Here is a 19,433-nt window from a genome sequence, read left to right as displayed (position 1 = left end):
TCTGCCCAAAACGTTTGACCCAAGTTAAGCAATTTAAAGGCAATGCTACCAAATACTAACAAAGTGTATGTATACTTCTACCCACTGGGAATATGATGAAAAATAAAAGCTAAAGTAAATCATTCTCTCTACTGTTATTCTGACATTTCATATTCTTAAAATAGTGATCCTAACTGACTTAAGACAGGGAATGTTTTCTATGAATAAATGTCAGGAATTGTGAAAAACTGAGTTTAAATGTATTTGGCTAAGGTGTATGTAAACTTCTGACTTCAACTGTATATACAGATCAATACGCACCTATATACGCATGCTCAATAATGTGTTACTACAACATGAATGAGTCCCATATTATACAGTAGGTTATATGGTACAGGATACTATTCCCTGGCTTGAAGAAAGCAAGACTATGATGGATCATGTAGAAGCTATTAGCAGGGTGATGACCCATTCATATTCTACATAGTGCAGGATTAGCTATCCAATACATTAATCAGTGACTGAGAAGTGGAGAGGGGGTGGGATTGGCACTGTGAAGAGGTTATTTGAATTTGACCAATGCAAGGACGGTTTTTGTGTACCTCAAAAAAGGCATTGTTAGGACCCATGTGAATTTCCATTGTCTACATCTTCCTGATTAGTAGAAACTGGTGTTCTGAGAAGCTGTTCAATGTAAGAATTATTTTAAATAGCTTGTGACAGAAGGAGCTCGTGGGACTATCTGTGGGATGGAGGTGTAGAAGGATGCCATGTCCATTGGTATTGCTTTTAAAGCAGGGCAAGTTTGTGCTGGAGTTCAATTCAGTAGTGTGAGGGGAACAAACCAACTGTTGATTTCACCCTCTGCTTTCTCCCTATGTAACTGACAGGCTGTTCATCTGCATTCATATTAAGGCTGGTTTCTTGAAAGCCTGTTCTGTTGCTCCTAAATTTTGTTATAGTTACAATTAACACTTTGGAATCCAGTAAAGTTTGGCTCCAAGTTTTTGTTTAAAGGTGACATTTTATTTTCTTGGGGGCAAAGTACAATTTTATATTCCCAATTAGTTCCTATATCAGCAGTTACTGAAAATATCTGCTTTCACTTTAAAATATTTTAAATTGTATAAACTTAAAGATGGTCACGAGAAGGCAAACTCTTTATGTAGTTGCTTTCATTTTTAAAGTGAATATTATCCTGTATTTGAAGATGTTTGAATAAGGGTAAATTGTTGATTTTTTTTTTCCTTCAGGAGAGCACAAGTGAGGCAGATGAACTAATTGCAAGCAGTAGCTCTACAAAAATTCATCTTTTTCATTGTGATAAAAGTGAAGAGCCAGACTCCAGTTCACACCAGTCAGAATTGGTGCAGGTTATTGAAGGAGCTCCTATTGAAGAAATCACAGATTTGCAGATGGAGTATACCAGTCGTCAGCACAGCCCAGAATGCATTGAAAGCGTGATGCCACGAGCTTGCAGCAGTGCACAGGATGGTTCTGAAAAGCCCATGGAAAGTGTACTACTTAAAGAGTTGAAGATGAATTCAATTAATTGCAATGATGACCTGCTAGATTCCACATTTATGCCAATTTTAAATCATAGACTTGAGCACACATGCACTAGTGCAGACTGTTGTAGTTCAGTTAATATGGACCATACAGCAGTCCAAAGTTTGATACAAAATGAAGCTGCAGAAGATGAAATTTTGAGTCAAACTCCCTCTAAAATGTCAACAGTTCTGAAAAGAAAAGTATGCAATTCCTCCGACGTTTCTACGCCGACTTGTGTCGTGGTTAAAAAGAGAAAAACTTGTCCCAATGTCCATGATATACCCAGTGAGAACACTGAATTTTTCCATGAGGCATTCAATCACGAGCAGCTTGCAGACTGGGAGAAACAACTTTTTGAAAAGCGCAAAATGGAAGAGCAGGATCGATTGCTAGCCTTAAAAATACAGAAAGAACTTGATAAAGAGATGCGGTCTATTAACAGAACAAGGGGAACTCCTGATGAATACTTACTTCGGGCCAAGAAATTGCCTACAAGTGAGAAAAACATGCTTGCAAGAAATAAAACTCCACTACCAACAGCAAAGGGCCATCAAACTTCCAAAAGTTCAGTGAGATCACAGTCCCGAAATAAGCAAGCCATGCTCAAGAGTATTTCTTCTGAAACACAAAGACAGAAAAGTAGAATCTTGCATGATCCAACACAATCCTGTAATAAGCAAAGGGCTAAAAGTCATAGACCACTCGCCTCCATGGATGCTAACTCTGCTGCACTGAGGCTTCTCGAACCAAGAAATGGTAAAAAACAACAGACTATTGATGATATGTTCCAGAAATGCAACACTTAAAATAAGAGTTGTTGAGAATTCAGTCATCATTTTGACCTGCCAATGTGGGTTTCCTCTGCCCAGTTTAAAGTTTAACGTTGATTTCTTCTCTGAAATAATTTTCCTGCTTTTATTTTGCAGTACTTCAAGTTTCTGTTTAAAGTTCTCGGAGTTTCAGATTGGCATGATTTTGTTCACTTCCTCAGGTTGTGCTTTCTGAACATTTAAGTAATTGTCAAATTCATTAAAACAGTGTTGCATCTTGTTACTAAAATGGCAAAGTTTGACGGTTGTTTGGTTCTAGTAATTAATAAACCATGAGAATCAGTTACTGTTTCATTACTGAACGACAACACCATACATTAGTATTGCTTTTTGTACTTGATAATTTTAAATAGCTGTAACAGCTTGGATATTTCTGTAGACTACAGAAAAGGAATTGGGGAGAAAAATGGCATTCTGCTTCTTTAACGTTGCAATGAATTACAGCAGACAGAATAACATCTTCAATATTGATTCTTACTTGCACCAGAGGATGCCAAAACTAAAGATGAAAGGAAGCGAGAAAGCTGTATTCATTAATCAAGAGGGTCTATTTTTTTCCATTCTTTGCAAGACTGAAGATTCTAGCTCTCTGTAGTACCATTCTGGAGCCTTGAACAGATCATTTCCATGTTTAGTGGTTTTGAATTCAGAACATGATTATTCTTTAACATCAGACCATTCCTTTCCCCCTGTTCCAGTGACCAGGATATACAAGGAAGGGAATGGTCATATTGAAGTTTGGGTGCTTGGAGGCAGTTGCCAGAAGGTGAACATAAGGGTGGTAGAATGGAAATGGTGAGGGATGTGAATGATTGGGTATGAGGGTAAGGAATAGAGACCATCAGTTTACTTTTTTTGGGACCGGTTGGAAAATGGTTACCAGTATTGGGAGCAAGCTTTTTGAAATGTCAATGTAGGAGATTTTAACTCTTTGGAAAAATTAACATTTTTAGTTTTAATGATGTAGACAGCAGATGTTGATTTCTCAAGGAAGACCTGTGCGGATTCCAGGTAACTTCTTCTTCTGCCTGAAAGCCAGAAGAAACTTCTAAATAACCTTGTGGTCAATTTGGGAATACATAGTGATGAATCTTTGCACAGAGAAATTTAAGATGTACTGCATTTCTCTAGTATAAAAGTGTATTTTACTTGTAACCTTTTAAATTATTTACTGTCACATATCGTTCTTAGAAATGCACTTGTAATTGCTGAAGGCAGTTAATTTTTTGGAGATCTAGTGATATGATGAAGACCAGAAAATCTGTATATTGTTGAAGGATAAATTGGGGCACAAGGCAAAGGGACTGGTGTACTGCTAAATGCAGTGAATACAATTATGTCCAGCAAAATGAGAAGTTATGGGTTGGCACAATGTAGGAGAGTGTTGTACAAACCAGACAAGGTGGATGTAGTGCTTACCTCAATGCCAACAGAGATTAATGAATTTGCAGAGACTGAGAAAGAAAGTGGCCTCATCTAATTAAACACTTTTTTGGCAAGACTCAATTTGAAGAACCCAGATTTCTATGCCACAAACTATTATTACCATGACTCTATTTTCTTTAAACTTATCAAAATCCAATAAACCTGTTATCCATTTTCCACAAAGTAGCGTTAGCATACTTATGCTGATTGTAATCCCAAAGAACAAAAAAAACCATGGATCATTCAACAAGATTGGTTTACCTCAACACCATTTTATTGCTGCATCCTCATCTTTCTGGATGCTTCTAACATCCAGAAATGAGTCATATTGACCAAGGAGGACAAATCCATTGTTGAGCTGATTCACAAAAGAGCTGCTGTAGTGAGAATTTGGCTAAACGAGTCTGATATTTGTGGATGGTTTGGCATTCATTGCAAGTGGGAGTAATATCGTCATTACTTTTGATGAAAGCAGGAAGATACATGGCAATTCTGTACTTGGATCTTTCTCCACCCTCTTCTACTTTAGCTTATAAACAAAAAAATAATTAGGGTAGCAACATCCTAAAGTATATTTTTTTAAATCCTAAGCAAAACTAAATATAGCAGATTACAGAAAGCTTGATCACTCCTGCATCATAATGCTCATGCTTTGAATCATTTTGAGGGCCACCTGTATTCAATCAACAGCAATGACCCTGAACTTCTGGTTGTCTGCCACTTTAATTCTTAATCCCATTCACTCTGACCTACCTAACCATAGCCTCCCATGTTGTTGCAAACATACACAATGCAAGGTTGGCAAAAGCTATCCTCTTCCATTTGGACATATTGCACCTTTCAAACTCTATATGAAACACATTAACACAGTACATCCACTCTAGCTCTTCCAATATTTGACAGGTTTCAATGAGACATTACATTCCTGCTTTTATATTCTAGTCCTCTCGAAATGAATGCTAACAATGCATGCGCCTTCTTTGCTACCTGCAAATTAACCATCAGGGAATCCTGCATGAGGACTCCCTTTGCACCTCTAATTTCTGAATTTTCCCCCCTAACTTGTACACCTAATGGTTCTATTTCCCTGTGCAGTTCTCAGTAATTCTGACTGCAGTTTACATGCCACTAGCAGCCAACTGTAATCAAGTGCTTGAGACACTGTATGATGTCTCCAAACAAGGAACAGTCCATTTTGACGCACTGCAAATCATGGTCGAGGACTTCAACCAGGTTTGAAGTAAACCCTGCCTAATTACTTGAATCATCAAAGAATGCTCAACATTTGTGGCAGGGCTTGAATATTATCACCTCTTGAAAAGTAAAATCAAGCAACATAAGCAACAACAGAACTTCGATTCCAGATGAGCATACTGCCTTCTATATTAGCTTTGGCCATTGAAATGTGGAGGAGTCATCAGGAACTCATGCAGATTCCAATGATCCTGTGATTTCAGTCTCAGAGGCCAACGTGCAAGCAGCCTTCAGGAGAGTGATGCCATGAAAAGCATCTGACCCAGACGGGGTGCCTGGCCAATTATAAAGAACTCTGCTGATCAACAGACTGGAGTGTTCACTGAGGTCTCCAACCTCTCACTTCGGCAGTCTAAGGTACCACCTGCTTCAAGCAGCCTTCATTTATACTGGTGCCTAAAAAGAGCATGGTAACCTGCCTCGTTGGCTATCATCCAGTGGCACTTTTATATCTTCTGTGGTGAAGCACTTTGAGAGGTTGGTGATGAAACATATCAACTCCTTCCTGAGAATTGACTTGGATCTGCTCCAATTTGCCTAGTGGAGCAACAAGTCCACAACTGATGGCATCTATTTGGCTATTCACTCAGCTCTGGAACATCTAAGACAGCAAAGATGCATACATAAAGGATGCTCTTTGTCGATGACATTTTGGCCTTCAATACAATCATCCCTTCGAAACTAATCAATAAGCTTCCAGGCTTTGGCCTCAATACCTCCTTGTGCAATTGGGTATTTGGTTTTCTGACTTGCAGGTCCCAGTCAGTTTGAACCGGAAACAACAACTCCACAATTTTCATTTGTATAGGTGCATCACAAGGCTGTGTGCTTAGCTCCCTGCTTTGCACTTATGACTGTGTGGCTGTACACAGCTCCAATGCCATATTTGGGTTTGCAGATAACACCACTGTTGTAGGTCAAATCAAAAGGTGGTGATGAATCAACATATAGGAGGGAGATTGAAAATCTGGCTGAGTGGTACCACAGCAATAACCTCTTACTCAATGTCGGCAGGACCAAGGAGCTAATTTCTTAATAATTGCATTTACGTACTGAGCCCAGGACAGGCCCCCCCCCCCCCCAAATAACACCAAATTCTCTCACTCAAGTGCCTAAACTTTCTTAGGAGTTTGTGAAGATTCAGCATGACATCTAAAACTTTGACAAGCTTCTATAGATATGTGGTGGAGAGTATATTGACTGGCTGCATCACAGATTGTTATGGAAACACCAGTGGCCCTGAATGGGAAATCCTCAGGATTCATACCACTAGGTTCAAGAACAGTTATTACTATCAGATTCTTGAACCAAAGGGGATGATTTCATTCAATTTTACTTGCCCTATCATTTGAAATGTTCCCACAATCAATGGATTCAGTTTCATGGGCTCTGCATCCTGTGATCTCAATATTTTTGCTTATTTATTAATTTTTTTTGTATTTACAGTTTGTTGTCTTTTGCACACTGGTTGAACACCCAAGTTGGTGCAGCCTTTCATTGATTCCATTACGTAAAGTAAAACTTTATTATCAGAGTACATACATGTCACCACATACAACCCTGAATTCTTCTTCCTGTGGGCATACTTAGTAAATCTATAGAATAGTAACTATAAACAGGATCAATGAACAATAAATTGTACAAATGCAAATATAAATAACAAGACCATCGGTTGTGGGAATACCTGAAATAGAATGAATGTAGTTATTTTCTTTTGTTCAAGAGCCTGATGGCTGAGGGGCAGTAATTGTTCTTGAACCCGGTAGTGCAAGTCCTGAGGCTCCTGTACCTTCCACCTGATGGCAGCAGTGAGAAAAGGACCTTTGATGATGGATGCTGCTTTTCAATGGCAATGGTTCATGTAGATGTGCTCAATAGTTGGAGGGTTTTACCTGTGATGTACTACTAGGCCATTCTACTACCTTTTGTAGGATTTTCTGCTCAGAGGCATTGGTGTTCCCATACCAGACTGTAATGCAGCCAGTCAATACACTTCCACCACATATCCGTAGAAGTTTGTCAAGGTTTTTGATGACATGCCAAATCTCTGCAGACTCCTGAGGAAGTAGAGGCACCATTGCGCTTTCTTTGCAATTACGTTTATATGTTGGGTCTAAGACAGGTCCTTTGAGATAGTGACACCGAGGAATTTAAATTTATTGATCTTCTCCATCTCTGATCCTCTGATAAGTACTGGCTCATGGACCTCTGGTTTTCCTCTCCTGAAGTCTACAATCGGTTCCTCGGTGTTGTTGAAATTGAGCAAGAGGTTGTTATTATTACACCACTCAGTCAAATTTCCTACCTCATTTTGCATGTGTAGAGTAGAACAAAGTTCTACAGAGAATGACGTTGGAGTGCTTTACCTTGGTTTGGTGAGGAAAGTTTTTTGTGAGTAAATTGATCAATGTTGAAATAGTGTGGTTGTGCAAAGTTCATTAGTGGCCTAATGGATAAAGGTTAGCCAGTGAGAACAGCGAGAAGAGTTCAAAAGGTGACAGTTATTTCTTCAGCAGTTTGAATGGGGCACGACTGCGCAAGCATGTGGAGGTCAGCCAGTGAGAACAACGAGAAGAGTTTAAAAAGAAGACAGATTTATAGAGCAGGCGGCCGAGTAGAGGGAGACAGAGTAGGAAGGCTTTGGCTCAACAGGGCTTCAGCGTTAACAGGTCGAGGCAAGACAGGTTGCCCGTGTAGAATACAGACAGCAAGAATGTGTGTGAGGCTGGTTTTCTGTGCTCGGTGTCAGATGTGGGAGGTCCTGGAGACTCCCAGCCTCCCAGATGGCCACATCTGTGTGTCAAACTGGAGATGCAGCTCAATGACCTTCGTCTGGTCAGGGAGAGTGAGGAGGTGATAGAGAGCTATAGGCAGGTAGTCTCTGAGGAGACAGATGAGTGGGTAACAGTCAGGAGAGGGAGAGACAAGAGTCAGATGCTAGAGAGTACCTCTGTGGCTGTACCCCTTAACAATAAGTACTGTTGAGGGAGATGACCTAACTGGGTGAAGCAACAGAGTCCCTGTGTCTCAGAAGGGTAGGGAAAGGAAGAGGATGGCAGCAGTGATAGAAGGCACTATAGTTAGGGGGTCAGACAGGCAATTCTGTGGACGCAGGAAAGAAACACGGATGATAGTTTGCCTCCCATGTGCCAGGGTCCGGGGATGTTTCAGATCCCGTCCAAGATATCCTGAAGTGGGAAGGTGAACAGCCAGAGGTCGTGATACGTATTGGTACCAACAACATATGTAGGAAAAGGGAGGAGATCCTGTAAACAAACTACAGGGAGCTAGGAAGGAAGTTGAGAAGCAGGACCTCAAAGATAGTAATCTCGGGATTACTGCCTGTGCCACGTGACAGTGAGTATAGGAATAGAATGAGGTGGAGGATGAATGGGTGGCTGAGGGATTGGAGCAGGGGCAGGTTTCAGATTTCTGGATCATTCAGACCTCTTATGGGGCAGGTGTGACTTGTATCCAGGTGGGGTCAATATCCTGGCAAGGAGGTTTGTAAAGGCTATTGGGTAGAGTTTAAATTAGAAATGCTGGGGGGTGGGAGCTGAACTGAAGTGACGGAGGAAAGGGAAGTTGGCTCACAAATAGCGAAAGCTTGGAGACAGTGCGAAAGGGAGGATAGGCAGGTGATAGAGAAGGGACGTGCTCAGATGGGTGGTTTGAGATGTGCCTATTTTAATGCAAGGAGTATTAAGAACAAAGCGGATGAGCTTAGAGCTTGGATCAGCACTTGGAGCTATGATGTTGTGGCTATTACAGAGACTTGAATGGTGCAGGGGCAAGAATGGCTACCTCAAATGCCAGATGTAGATGTTTCAGAAAAGAGGTGGGAGCGTGACACTGTTGATCAGGGATAGAGTCATGGCTGCAGAAAAGGAGGAAGTCATGGAGAGGTTGTCTACGGAGTCTCTGTGGGTGGAAGTTAGGAATAAGGGGTCAATAACTCTACTGGGTGTTTTTTTTCTATAGACCACCCAATAGTAACAGGGACATCGAGGAGCAGAAAGGGAGACAGATTCTGGAAAGGTGTAATAATAACAGGGTTGTTGTGGTGGGAGATTTTAAGTTCCCACATACTGATTGGCATCTCCCTAGAGCAAGGGGTTTAGATGGGGTGGAGTTTGTTAGGTGTGTTCAGGAAGGTTTCTTGACGCAATATGTAGATAAGCCTCAAGAGGAGAGGCTGTACTTGATTTGGTATTGGTAAATGAACCTGATCAGGTGTCAGCACTCTCATTGGGAGAGCATTTTGGAGATAGAGATGACAATTTATGGTTCTAACTCTATAATCAAGTTCGCAGATGACACCACGGTGGTTGGCCTGACCAGAGGGGATGACGAGATGGCCTACAGGGACGAGGTCCAGCACCTGGCCGCGTGGTGTGCCGATAACAACCTGGCCCTTAACACCCAGAAGACCAAGGAGATTATTGTGGACTTAAGACATGCTAGGAGCCACACTCATGTCCCCATCTACATTAACAGAGCTATAGTGGAGCATGTATCAAGCTTCAAATTCCTTGGTGTCCACATTTCTGATGATCTCACATGGCCCCTGAACTCCTCCATCCTGATCAAAAAGACGCAACAGCGCCTTTATTTCCTGTGGAACATCGAGAAAGCTCACCTCTATCCTAGCATACTGATGGACTTTTACCGCTGAACCATTGATAGCATACTCCCCAACTGCATTTCAGTGTGGTATGGCAATTGTACCATATCGGACCACAAAGCACCCCAGCAGGTGGTGAAAGTTGCCCAGCAGATTATTGGCACCCAATTGCCCACCATTGAGAACATCTACCATAAACGCTGCCTGGGCAGGGTGAAAAGCATTATCAAGGATGCATCTCACCCTAACCATGGGCTTTTTACTCTCCTCCCATACGGTAGGTGCTTCAGGAGCCTCTGCTCCCACATCAACAGGCACAGGAAGAGCTTCTTCCCTGAGGCTGTGACCCTGTTGAACCTCACATCATAGCGCTAAGCAGTATTGCACCCATATTGGACTGTTTCAGTACTTTTATATTTGTATGCTGTAGCACTTACTTTTTATTCACAGTTAATTTGTAAATAATACTATTCCTTTGCACTGGTCAGATGCTAATTGCATTTCATTGGCTTTGTATCTACTCGGCACAATGACAATAAAGTAGAATTTTAGATTAGATTAGATTCAATCTCCTTTACCATAGCATTGGAGAGGGATAGAAACAGATAAGTTAGGGAAATGTTTAATTGGAGGAAGGGGAAATATGAGGCTATCAGGTAGGAACTAGGATGCATAAATTGGAAACAGATGTTCTTAGGAAAATGTACAGAAGAAATGTGGCAAATGTTCAGGGGATATTTGCGTGGCGTAAATATGTTCCAATGAGACAGGGAAAGGTTGGTAGGGTACAGGAACCGTGGAGTACAAAGGCTGTTGTAAATCTAGTCAAGAAGGAAAAAAGAGCTTATGAAAGGTTCAAGAAACTAGATAGAGATCTAGACGATCTAGCAGGAAGGAGTTGAAGAATGAAATTAGGAGAGCCTGAAGGGGCCATGTGAAGGCCTTGGTGGACAGAATTAAGGAAACCTCGAAGGCATTCTACAAGTATGTGACGAGCAAGTGGATAAGACATGAAAGAAATAGGACCAATTAAGCATGACAGTGGAAAAGTGAGTATGGAACCGGAGGAGACAGCAGAGGTACTTAATTAGTACTTTACTTCAGTATTCACTATGGAAAAGGATCTTGATGATTGTAGTGATGACTTTCAGCAGACTGAAAAACTTGAGCATGAAGTTATTAAGGAAGAGGATGTGCTGGAGCTTTTGGAAAGCATTAAGTTGGATAAGTCACCAGGACTGGACAGGATATACCCCAGGCTACTGTGGGATTGGGGAACATGCCTTATGAGAATAGGTTTAGTGAACTCAGCCTTTTCTCTTTGGAATGACGGAGGACGAGAGGTGACCTGATAGAGGTGTACAAGATGATGAGAGACATTGATTGTGTGGATAGACAGAGGCTTTTTCCCAGGGCTGAAATGGCTAGCACGAGAGGGCATAAAGATGCTTGGGAGTAGGTAGAGAGGAGATGTCAGAGGTAAGTTTTTTTATGGAGAGAGTGGTGAGTGCATGGAATGTGCTGCCGGTGGCGGTGGAGACGAAAACGATAGGGTCTTTTAAGAGACTCCTGGATAGGTACATGGAGCTTAGAAAAATAGAGAGCTACGGGTAAAGCCTAGGTAGTTCTCAGGTAAGGACATATTCAGCACAGCTTTGTGGGCCGAAGGGTCTGTATTGTGCTGTAGGTTTTCTATGTTTCTGTCTCCCTCCAATATGCTGATTCATCACAGTGGTGTCATCAGCAAACTTGAATATGGTGTTGGAGCTCAACTTAGCCACACAGTCACAGGTGTAAAACTAGTAGAGCAGGATGCTTAGCACACATCCCTGCGATGCTCCTGTGCTGATGGAGAATGTGGAGGAGATGTTTTTGCTGATATGAACTGACTGGTCTGCAAGTGAGGAAATCCAGGATCCAATTGCAGAAGGGGGTATTGATGCCTAGGTATTGGAGTTCACTGATTAGTTTTGAGGCAATGATGGTGCTAAATGACGAGCTGAAATTACCAAAAGACCATCCTGGTGTATACATCTTTGCTGTCTAGATGTTCCAAGGTTGTGTGAAGAGCCAGTGAGAAGGCATCTGCTGTGGACCTGTTGCTTCAGTAGGCAAGTTGGAGTGAATCGAAATCACCACTCAGACAGGAGTTGATGTGTTTGAACACCAGCCTCCCGAAATGCAATCACTGTGAATGTAAGTGCCAGTGGACAATAGTCATTGAGGCAGTTACCATGGTCTTCTTGGGCACTGGACCAGTATGAATGAAGTCTGCTTGAAGCAGGTGGATACCACACACTGCCAGAGTGAGAGCTTGAAGATATCCATGAATAGACCAGCCAGCTGATCAGCACTGGTCTTCAGTACTTGACCAGGTATTCCGTCTGGACCAAATGCTTTCACTGGTTTCACTCTCTTGAAGGCAGCCCACACGTTATCTTCAGATACTGAGAACAAAGTGTCTTCGGGAAACATGGGTTAGCGCAATGGTTCCTCACTTTTCTGGTGGTCAAAGTGAGCACAGGAGGCATTGAGCTGATCTGGAAGCAAAGCTCTGCTGTCCCCCGTGTTGCTAGATTTGACTTTGTAGGAGGTTACGGCATTCAAACCCTGCCACAGCTGTCGAGCATCCCTTGATTCCAGCCTAGCCTGGAATCTCCACCTCCCATGAGATGGCTTTCCAGAGATCATAGCTGTACCACCTGTAGCATTCTTGTTCTCCAGATCAGAATGTCTCTGATCTGGCCCTTTGCCAATTCTGTATTTTATTGTTCATCCAAGGCTTCTGATTAGGATAATTCTGAATGATTTTGTGGGGATACACTCATCTAATTCTATTATGGATTTATTCAGAATGCCAGAAAGAAAATGAACATCAGGATTGTATATGGTGACATATATATGCTTTAATAATGAGATTACTTTGAACTACTTTACATCTTTATTCCTACTACCATAGTGCATGATTATACACATCTATACACTATATTCCATTTATCACTTATTTGCCTATTCTAATTTGTCTAAATTCTCCCGCAGACTCTGTTTCCTCGATATTATCTGTCCCTCCATGTATCTTCATTTCGTCTGCAAACATTTATAAGTTGTAACAATTTGTTGCAGGAGTGAACTACCTTTGTGGATCAAAACTTTGTCATAAAGAGATACACCGGACATCCATCATGTAAAGACTATTCCAAATGAAATGTATAACAAGAAACTATTTCTAATAAAATGCCTACTTAGCAGGGATTTTATTTCTAACAGCAAACGGATTGGAACCAGTGTCCAGTTTCTCCATTGTCCTAAAGTGCTGATTTTGACAGATACACTGGGTTCCTTTTTGCCGGCGCCGATCTCTGTATTTGCATAGAACATCCTGATTGGCTATTAATGTACGTGGGCTTAATATTAATAGGGGATGGTGTGTCAGATGTCATCACGTACACGCAGAATCTCGAGGCGCCAGTAAACTTTTCCTGCCTTGAAGAAATATGTCGGCGGGATCCGATCCAACCAGCAGAAGTTGTGTATGCGCAGGCGTGCAGCTACGCCCGCCAATGGTCCCCGAGGTCCAGCGCGCCCTGCTCACTCGCGTTCGATGGCGGTTGCCGCTCGCCATTGTCCAATCGAATGCGAGCATTTGATGTCAAGGCAGAGGCGGAGGTGAGAGGTTGTGTTTTTTGGAGGGAATGCGCCTGCGTGGGCGCTCGGTGTAAGATGGCGGCGGTTGGTGATGGAACGGGGTCAACTGGGTCGGCGCTGCAAGGGTTAATTCGGCAGTTTACAGCCATTACAGGTAAAGGGCTGAAGGGCCGGCCGTACTGGCTGGGATGGGGCGTGCGGGGACATCCAAAGTGCCCCTGCCAGAATAGTGGAGCCTAGAAGAATTGTGGGGGGCAGAGAGGAGGGGTTGGCGCCTGGGCCAGGGAATAGGCCAGGTCCCTGATGTACTGCAGCTCTGAGTGTTGCTGTTGCACGGCGACGGTGTTGGAGTAGGGCAGCTGTTCCTTGGGAGGGGTAAACGACTTCCAACGCATGCTCTACCTTGCATGACGACCCTTCATAGTTTTGGTGCTCCGGCCCCTTTCCGTTACGAATTCTGGGCTAGATGCGTGAGTTTGGATTTGGTGACCACGCCCACCCCGAGTCTGGCATTGTACTTGGCAAATCTGTTATCTAAGTCTGTTGAAGAGTAGATGTCTCTGTTATCTTCTTTCCCTGAGCCCCCGTCACACCGGCTGCATGGACTTACTGTAGAGTTGTTTCTCTGTAGCTTCTATTGTGGAGCTGCGTCCTGACTACTTTGTGGTCCATGCTAACCTTCCGTTTCTCAGCAATTAAAAATGTTGCAGACATGAAATCAAACAAAAAATGAAGTTACTCTGGAGCATTTTTTGATGACCTGCTGAGTAACTCCGTGAACTTTGTTCTTATTACAGCTTCTTTCTCATGCGATTTTGCCCCATTCCTTTTCCATTGGATGGATGCTGTCCTTTCTAGCCATGTGCAAAGTTTGGGTTCACCCAAATTCTTGTTCCTAGGCCCTCTGCAGAATTGATGTCCTCTTTACCTTCACTAGGCACTACAGGCTTGAACCCTTTTTCCTCTTTAATGCTCCAAGGCCAATCCTGGAATGCTGCTTTTGGGTGCAGTGCATATTTGGTTGACAATCCTTGTCTACTCTTGGGTTTTGTATAGGGTTAGGGTACTGACATCTTCCAATTCCTTACCCCTGTATGATGAGGATTCTTTCCCCTGAATGTCCATTTTGCCATTTTGTGCTGCTTGCATTTCACATTTTCTGGTTTCTCTAATCTTGTCTTTTTCCATTCTGTGATCAGTGCAATGTTGTGTCTCTGCTCTCTCCACACCTTATTAAGGGGGTGTATCCCCTGTTATGTGTCAGTCACCCTTTTTAATGACTGTGGTGTTGATTTTCCTATTTTGTGGTGCCATTACAGAATAAGTACTCTGCTGCTTACTCATTATTCTATTTGAAACACAGTTTATGATTGTTTGCTCACAGTCCCTGGAACCCTGAGTGTGATCTTAATTTAGTCTTCTGTGGTGCTCATGATATGTTAGCTTAGTTCTGCAACTTTCTAACTCAAAGACTAAAGTTACTGCTTCTGTAAATTTCCTGCTTGTCGCTGTAAACATTTCGTTTTGGGGTGCAACAAGTTCGTTCTGTGTACAAATTAAACAGGCAGCGAGAGCTCATTTTTAACGTCTTCAAGTATCATGATCATCGTACTATTGCTTAACATTTCCTACCCTAATGCAGTGTTTAAATCTTGGGAGAACCAGACACCCATTTCCAATGAAGACTGGATACTGGGGAAAGCATTTTTAAGCTCTAGCATTCTTGTTAGACCACTCGGACACAATTTCATATTTAAAAGTAGTTTTCTTCCCTGCTAAGAACCAGTCCTGTTGTTTGGTTTAATTGTTTTCAGTAGACACTACTAGTAAACCTTTTTCCAAAGTGATCCATGTTTCTTAACTGTAACTTTGTGCCATGAAGACTGACACCAAATAGTAATCTAATCTATCAGTTTACAAATGATCCTACTTCATTTCCAATTTTGAAATAAAGTCAAGATATTTTGTCTAAAGCTTTCTAAAAATTCATCTGGATATTGTCAACTATTTGCACTTAACCTCCAATGTGGTAATTTCAGAAAACTCAAATCAAAGTTGAGAGTCAGAGGCTTTCTGTCTCTCAGGAGTTGCTACGTTAAATTCATTGTGTGAATCCAGTTCACGAGAACCACCATTTCACAAGTTCAAATTTATTGTCATGGGCATACATATAAGTGCCATGAAAATTAACATTTTTTTTAGCAGCAGCACGGTACATTGCAAACATGAACAAACAGAAATTACATAACAATGAATTAAACATGACTTACCCAAAGCAAACAAAAAGAACATAACAACATTAGTGCAAGTTGAGGGTAAAATAGTCAAAGTAGAATTAGGTTGGTTTAAAAAAAACTGATGGCATTGGGGAAGAAGCTGATATTGAACCTTGAGGTGTGGATCCTTAGTTGTCTGAGTAGCACTAGGTTCTGGACTTCTGCCTGTGCTGTCAAAATGCAGAGGTGTTGTACTCACTCTGGATGTGGAAGGCTGAATTTGTCCATTTGCTTCATTAATATGCTCTGCTTGGAGTCTAGCAGTAGAGTCTCATCTGTGATTTCTTAATAGCAATGCCTTCTTCAGCATTGCAGGCTCTGACTTGCTAAAATTGATTTCTGGTCAAATTAATTGTTATTGTTAAATTCTTGCTGATCCATTGATTCAAGGTAAGATCTAAAGGCCATAGATTTGTCAAAATTATGATGAAAGGCAAATAAATATCTCAAGATTCACATTCAATTTTTTTTGTAGACAAAGTTAAGTGATAGCCCTTGGTCCTGTGTAAAATAGCCAGTGCAGATTATTGATTGTATGTTATTGATTATTTATAGGTCTCTTTTTATAGAGAGATTATTAACATAAAGAGATTATGTTAATCATCTCCCGGTAGAGGTCAGTCAACTCTTGAAGTAGTGCCTATTCCCAAGCAATAAAAAATTGAGTTTTGTTTTTCTCATCTCATGAAGAAGACTAAATGAGTCGAGTTTTGAATTGTACTATGTGCTCAATGGACCTTCATACCTCAGTACATACTTTGAGATTTGTATGTACTGTGATTGTTAGGTATGACAATTTGTGATTGTTGCGTGTTCGATATATGACTGGAGTAATTTGCACAGACTAGATTATATTCTTCTAACATGCAAATACAGATTGGTGAATTGATAGAGTACAATGCAACAGCTATATACCAAAATTTGTTTCTGTCATTTGTTGAAATGCATGTTTATCTCCCTTCTCTAGCCTTGTATCCCTTTTACCAATCAACTTTCCAGCTCTTAGCTTCATCCCTCCCCCTCCTGTCTTCTCCTATCATTTTGGATCTCCCCCTCCCCCTCTCAAATCTCTTACTATCTCTTCTTTCAGTAAGTCCTGACGAAGGGTCTCGGCCCGAAACGTTGACTGTACTTCTTCCTATAGATGCTGCCCGGCCTGTTACATTCCACCAGCGTCTTGTGTGTGTTGGTTGATATCGAATGCTGTTATTTTGTGTGCTGTTTATGTGCAGTGTACAGGATATAGTTGTGGCTTTTCTTCATAAAATTGTGTTTGAAATGAATAACACAGGTGACTGGGTCTGGACACATTTCCTTTAGGATAGGTTTATGAGTTATGACGTTGGTAATGTTTTTTAATCTGCTAAGTGATCTCCACAATCTGTGGAGTGGGGTGGGTTGGACCTTTGGCTGAATCTCTAGCTAGTTTCATATTATATTTGTCAGGAGGAAATACCATTTGAATTGTTATGCTAGGAACCCATGTAAAATATAGGATATGTTTATTGAGTAGTATAGTAGTGCCATTCATGAATTTCTTGTTTATCAATAACAGTGAAGTGGAAAACATTTCTAGATGTTAGAGTTACAATGCAAGGAGGTTTCTTCCACGGAGCTGAGCTCCAGCACATCTCTCTGAGGTGGTTTGTCACTTTTACAATAAAGTAACTTTATTCCTAAACTATTCTCATTAACGTGCAAGCTTTCTGCTAGACTTCAATACCAGTCTCCTGCTGTTTTGTTTTTCTTTGCTCTCATGTTAGAATAAGACCAAGAGTAGTAAAAGGTAAAGGTGATTTCATTGAGCTGTGCAGTTTGTGAATTAGACTGACCAACACAATAAAAAATACTGTTCTTCATTTTGGTAGATTTAATATGTTGCATTGCACAGTTAATCATAAGGAACTGTGTAATGTGCATTTCAAACTCGCATTGTGGCGTTAAAAAGGCCACATTTGTTTGGAGTCAATATTAAAAAAGATACAAAAAATTTCTTCAGATATATAAAGAGTAAAAGGGAGTAGATATAGGACCGTTATGGAAAATAACGCTGGAGAGGTAGTAATGATGGACATGGAAATGGCAGATGAACTGAATAAGTATTTTGCATCAGTCTTCACTGTGGAAGACACTAGCGGTGTGCTGGATGTTTGAGAGTATTCAGGGGCAGAAGTGAGTGAGGTTGCCATTACTATGAAGAAGGTGCTTGGAGAAATTGTAAGGTCTGAAAGTAGGTGAAATGGCTGGACCGGATGGAGTACACCCCAGGGTTTTGAAAAGAGATAGCCAAAGAGATTGTGGAGGCATTAATAATGATCTTTCAAGGTTCAGTAGATTCTGGCATGGTTCTGGAAAACTGGAAAGTTGCAAATGTCATTCAAAAAGGGAGAGAGGCAGAAGAAAGGAAATTATATGCCAGTTCATCTGACCTCAGTGGTTGGGAAGATGTTGGAATTGATTGTGAAGGATGTAGTTTCAGGGTACTTGGAGGCACATGATAAAATAGGCCAAAGTCAGCATAGTTTCCTTAAGGGCAAATCTTGCCTGACAAATCTGTTGGAATTTTTGACGAAATAACAAGCAGGATTGACAAAGGAGAATCGGTGGATGTTATTTGGATTTTAGGAAGGCCTTTGTCAAGGTGCTGCATGTGAGGCTGCTTAACAAGTTAGGAGCCCATGATATTACAGGAAAGATACTCGCATGGATCGAGCATTGGCTATTTGGCAGAACGAAAAGAGTGGGAATAAAGGGAGCCTTTTCTGATTGGCTGCTGGTGACTACAGGTGTTACAGGGGGTTTGTCTTAGGACCACTTTTTACATTTTATGCCAAGAAATTCGATTGATTGAATTGATGGCTTTGTGGCCAATTTTACGGATGATATGAAGGTAGGTGAAATGGCAAGTAGTGTTGAGAAAGTAGAGAGGCTACAGAAGGACTTAGCCAAATTAGGAGATTGGGCAAAAAGAGGCAGATGGAATACAGTGTTGAGAAGTGTATGGCCATGAACTTTGGTAGAAGAAATAAAAACATAGAATATTTTCTAAATAGGGGAAACATTTTTAAAAAGCTGGGGTGCAAAGGGACTTAGGAGTCGTTATGCAGGATTCTCTAACGGTTAATTTGGAGATTGAGTCAGTGGTGAGGAAAGCAAATGCAATGTTAACATTCATTTCGAGAGGATTAGAATATAAAAACAAGGATGTGGTGTTGAGGTTTTATAAGGCATTGGTGAGGCCTCACTTGGAGTATTGTGAACAGTATCTAAGAATGAATACGCTGACATTGGAGAGGGTTCAAAGGAGGTTCATGAGAATGATTCCTTAACTGAACAAGTTACCACGTGAGGACCAAATGATGGCTCTGGGCCTGTACTCACTGGAATTCCGAAGGATGAGAGCAATCTCATTGAAACCCATTGATTGCTGAAAGGTCTCAATACAGAGGGGACGTTTCCTACGGTGGGGGAGTCTAGGACCAGAGGCCCTCAGAATAGAGTGTTGTCCATAGAGATGAGGAGGAAATTCTCTCGCCAGAGAGTGGTGCATCTGTGGAATTTGTTGGCACAGGTACTGTGGAGGCCAGGTCTTTGGGTATATATAATGCAGAGGTTGATAAGATCTTGATTAGTCTGGGCATGAATGGTTAGGGGGAGAAGGCAGAGTATTTGGGTTGAGAAAGAAATGGATCAGCCAGGATGAAATGGCGGAGCAGACTCGATGGGGCAAATGGCCTAATTCTGCTTCTATATGTTACTGTGTTATATTCTCCCACTCCCCAATACTCGTTCTAATATAATTTTCTGACTTGAAGCAATACCAGCAAAGAGTTGCTAGGCAAGGAAAGA

General features: G+C 41.5%; 2 protein-coding genes across 3 annotated transcripts in view; both read left to right on the top strand.

The window, feature by feature from the left end:
- The window catches only part of rnf168 (ring finger protein 168), a 34,157-nt gene extending 31,515 nt beyond the window's left edge, over positions 1-2,642 (top strand). Inside the window, exon 6 of the mRNA XM_059950629.1 lies at positions 1,233-2,642. Within this exon, the coding sequence (XP_059806612.1) occupies positions 1,233-2,336 (1,104 nt within the window). The 3' untranslated portion in view covers positions 2,337-2,642. The remainder of the gene's footprint in view (positions 1-1,232) is intronic.
- Positions 2,643-13,017: 10,375 nt separating this feature from the next.
- The window catches only part of ubxn7 (UBX domain protein 7), a 107,325-nt gene continuing 100,909 nt past the window's right edge, over positions 13,018-19,433 (top strand). For both annotated transcript variants that reach the window (XM_059950614.1, XM_059950621.1), the window contains exon 1: positions 13,018-13,462. In XM_059950614.1, coding sequence (XP_059806597.1) covers positions 13,057-13,462 — 406 coding nt within the window. In that variant the 5' untranslated portion in view covers positions 13,018-13,056. The remainder of the gene's footprint in view (positions 13,463-19,433) is intronic.

Source organism: Hypanus sabinus, chromosome 2, assembly GCF_030144855.1.
Source record: "Hypanus sabinus isolate sHypSab1 chromosome 2, sHypSab1.hap1, whole genome shotgun sequence".
In the NCBI taxonomy this organism is placed as follows: Eukaryota; Metazoa; Chordata; class Chondrichthyes; order Myliobatiformes; family Dasyatidae; genus Hypanus; species Hypanus sabinus.
Note: the sequence above shows the minus strand (reverse complement) of the source record. Positions and strands in the feature narration are given on the sequence as shown.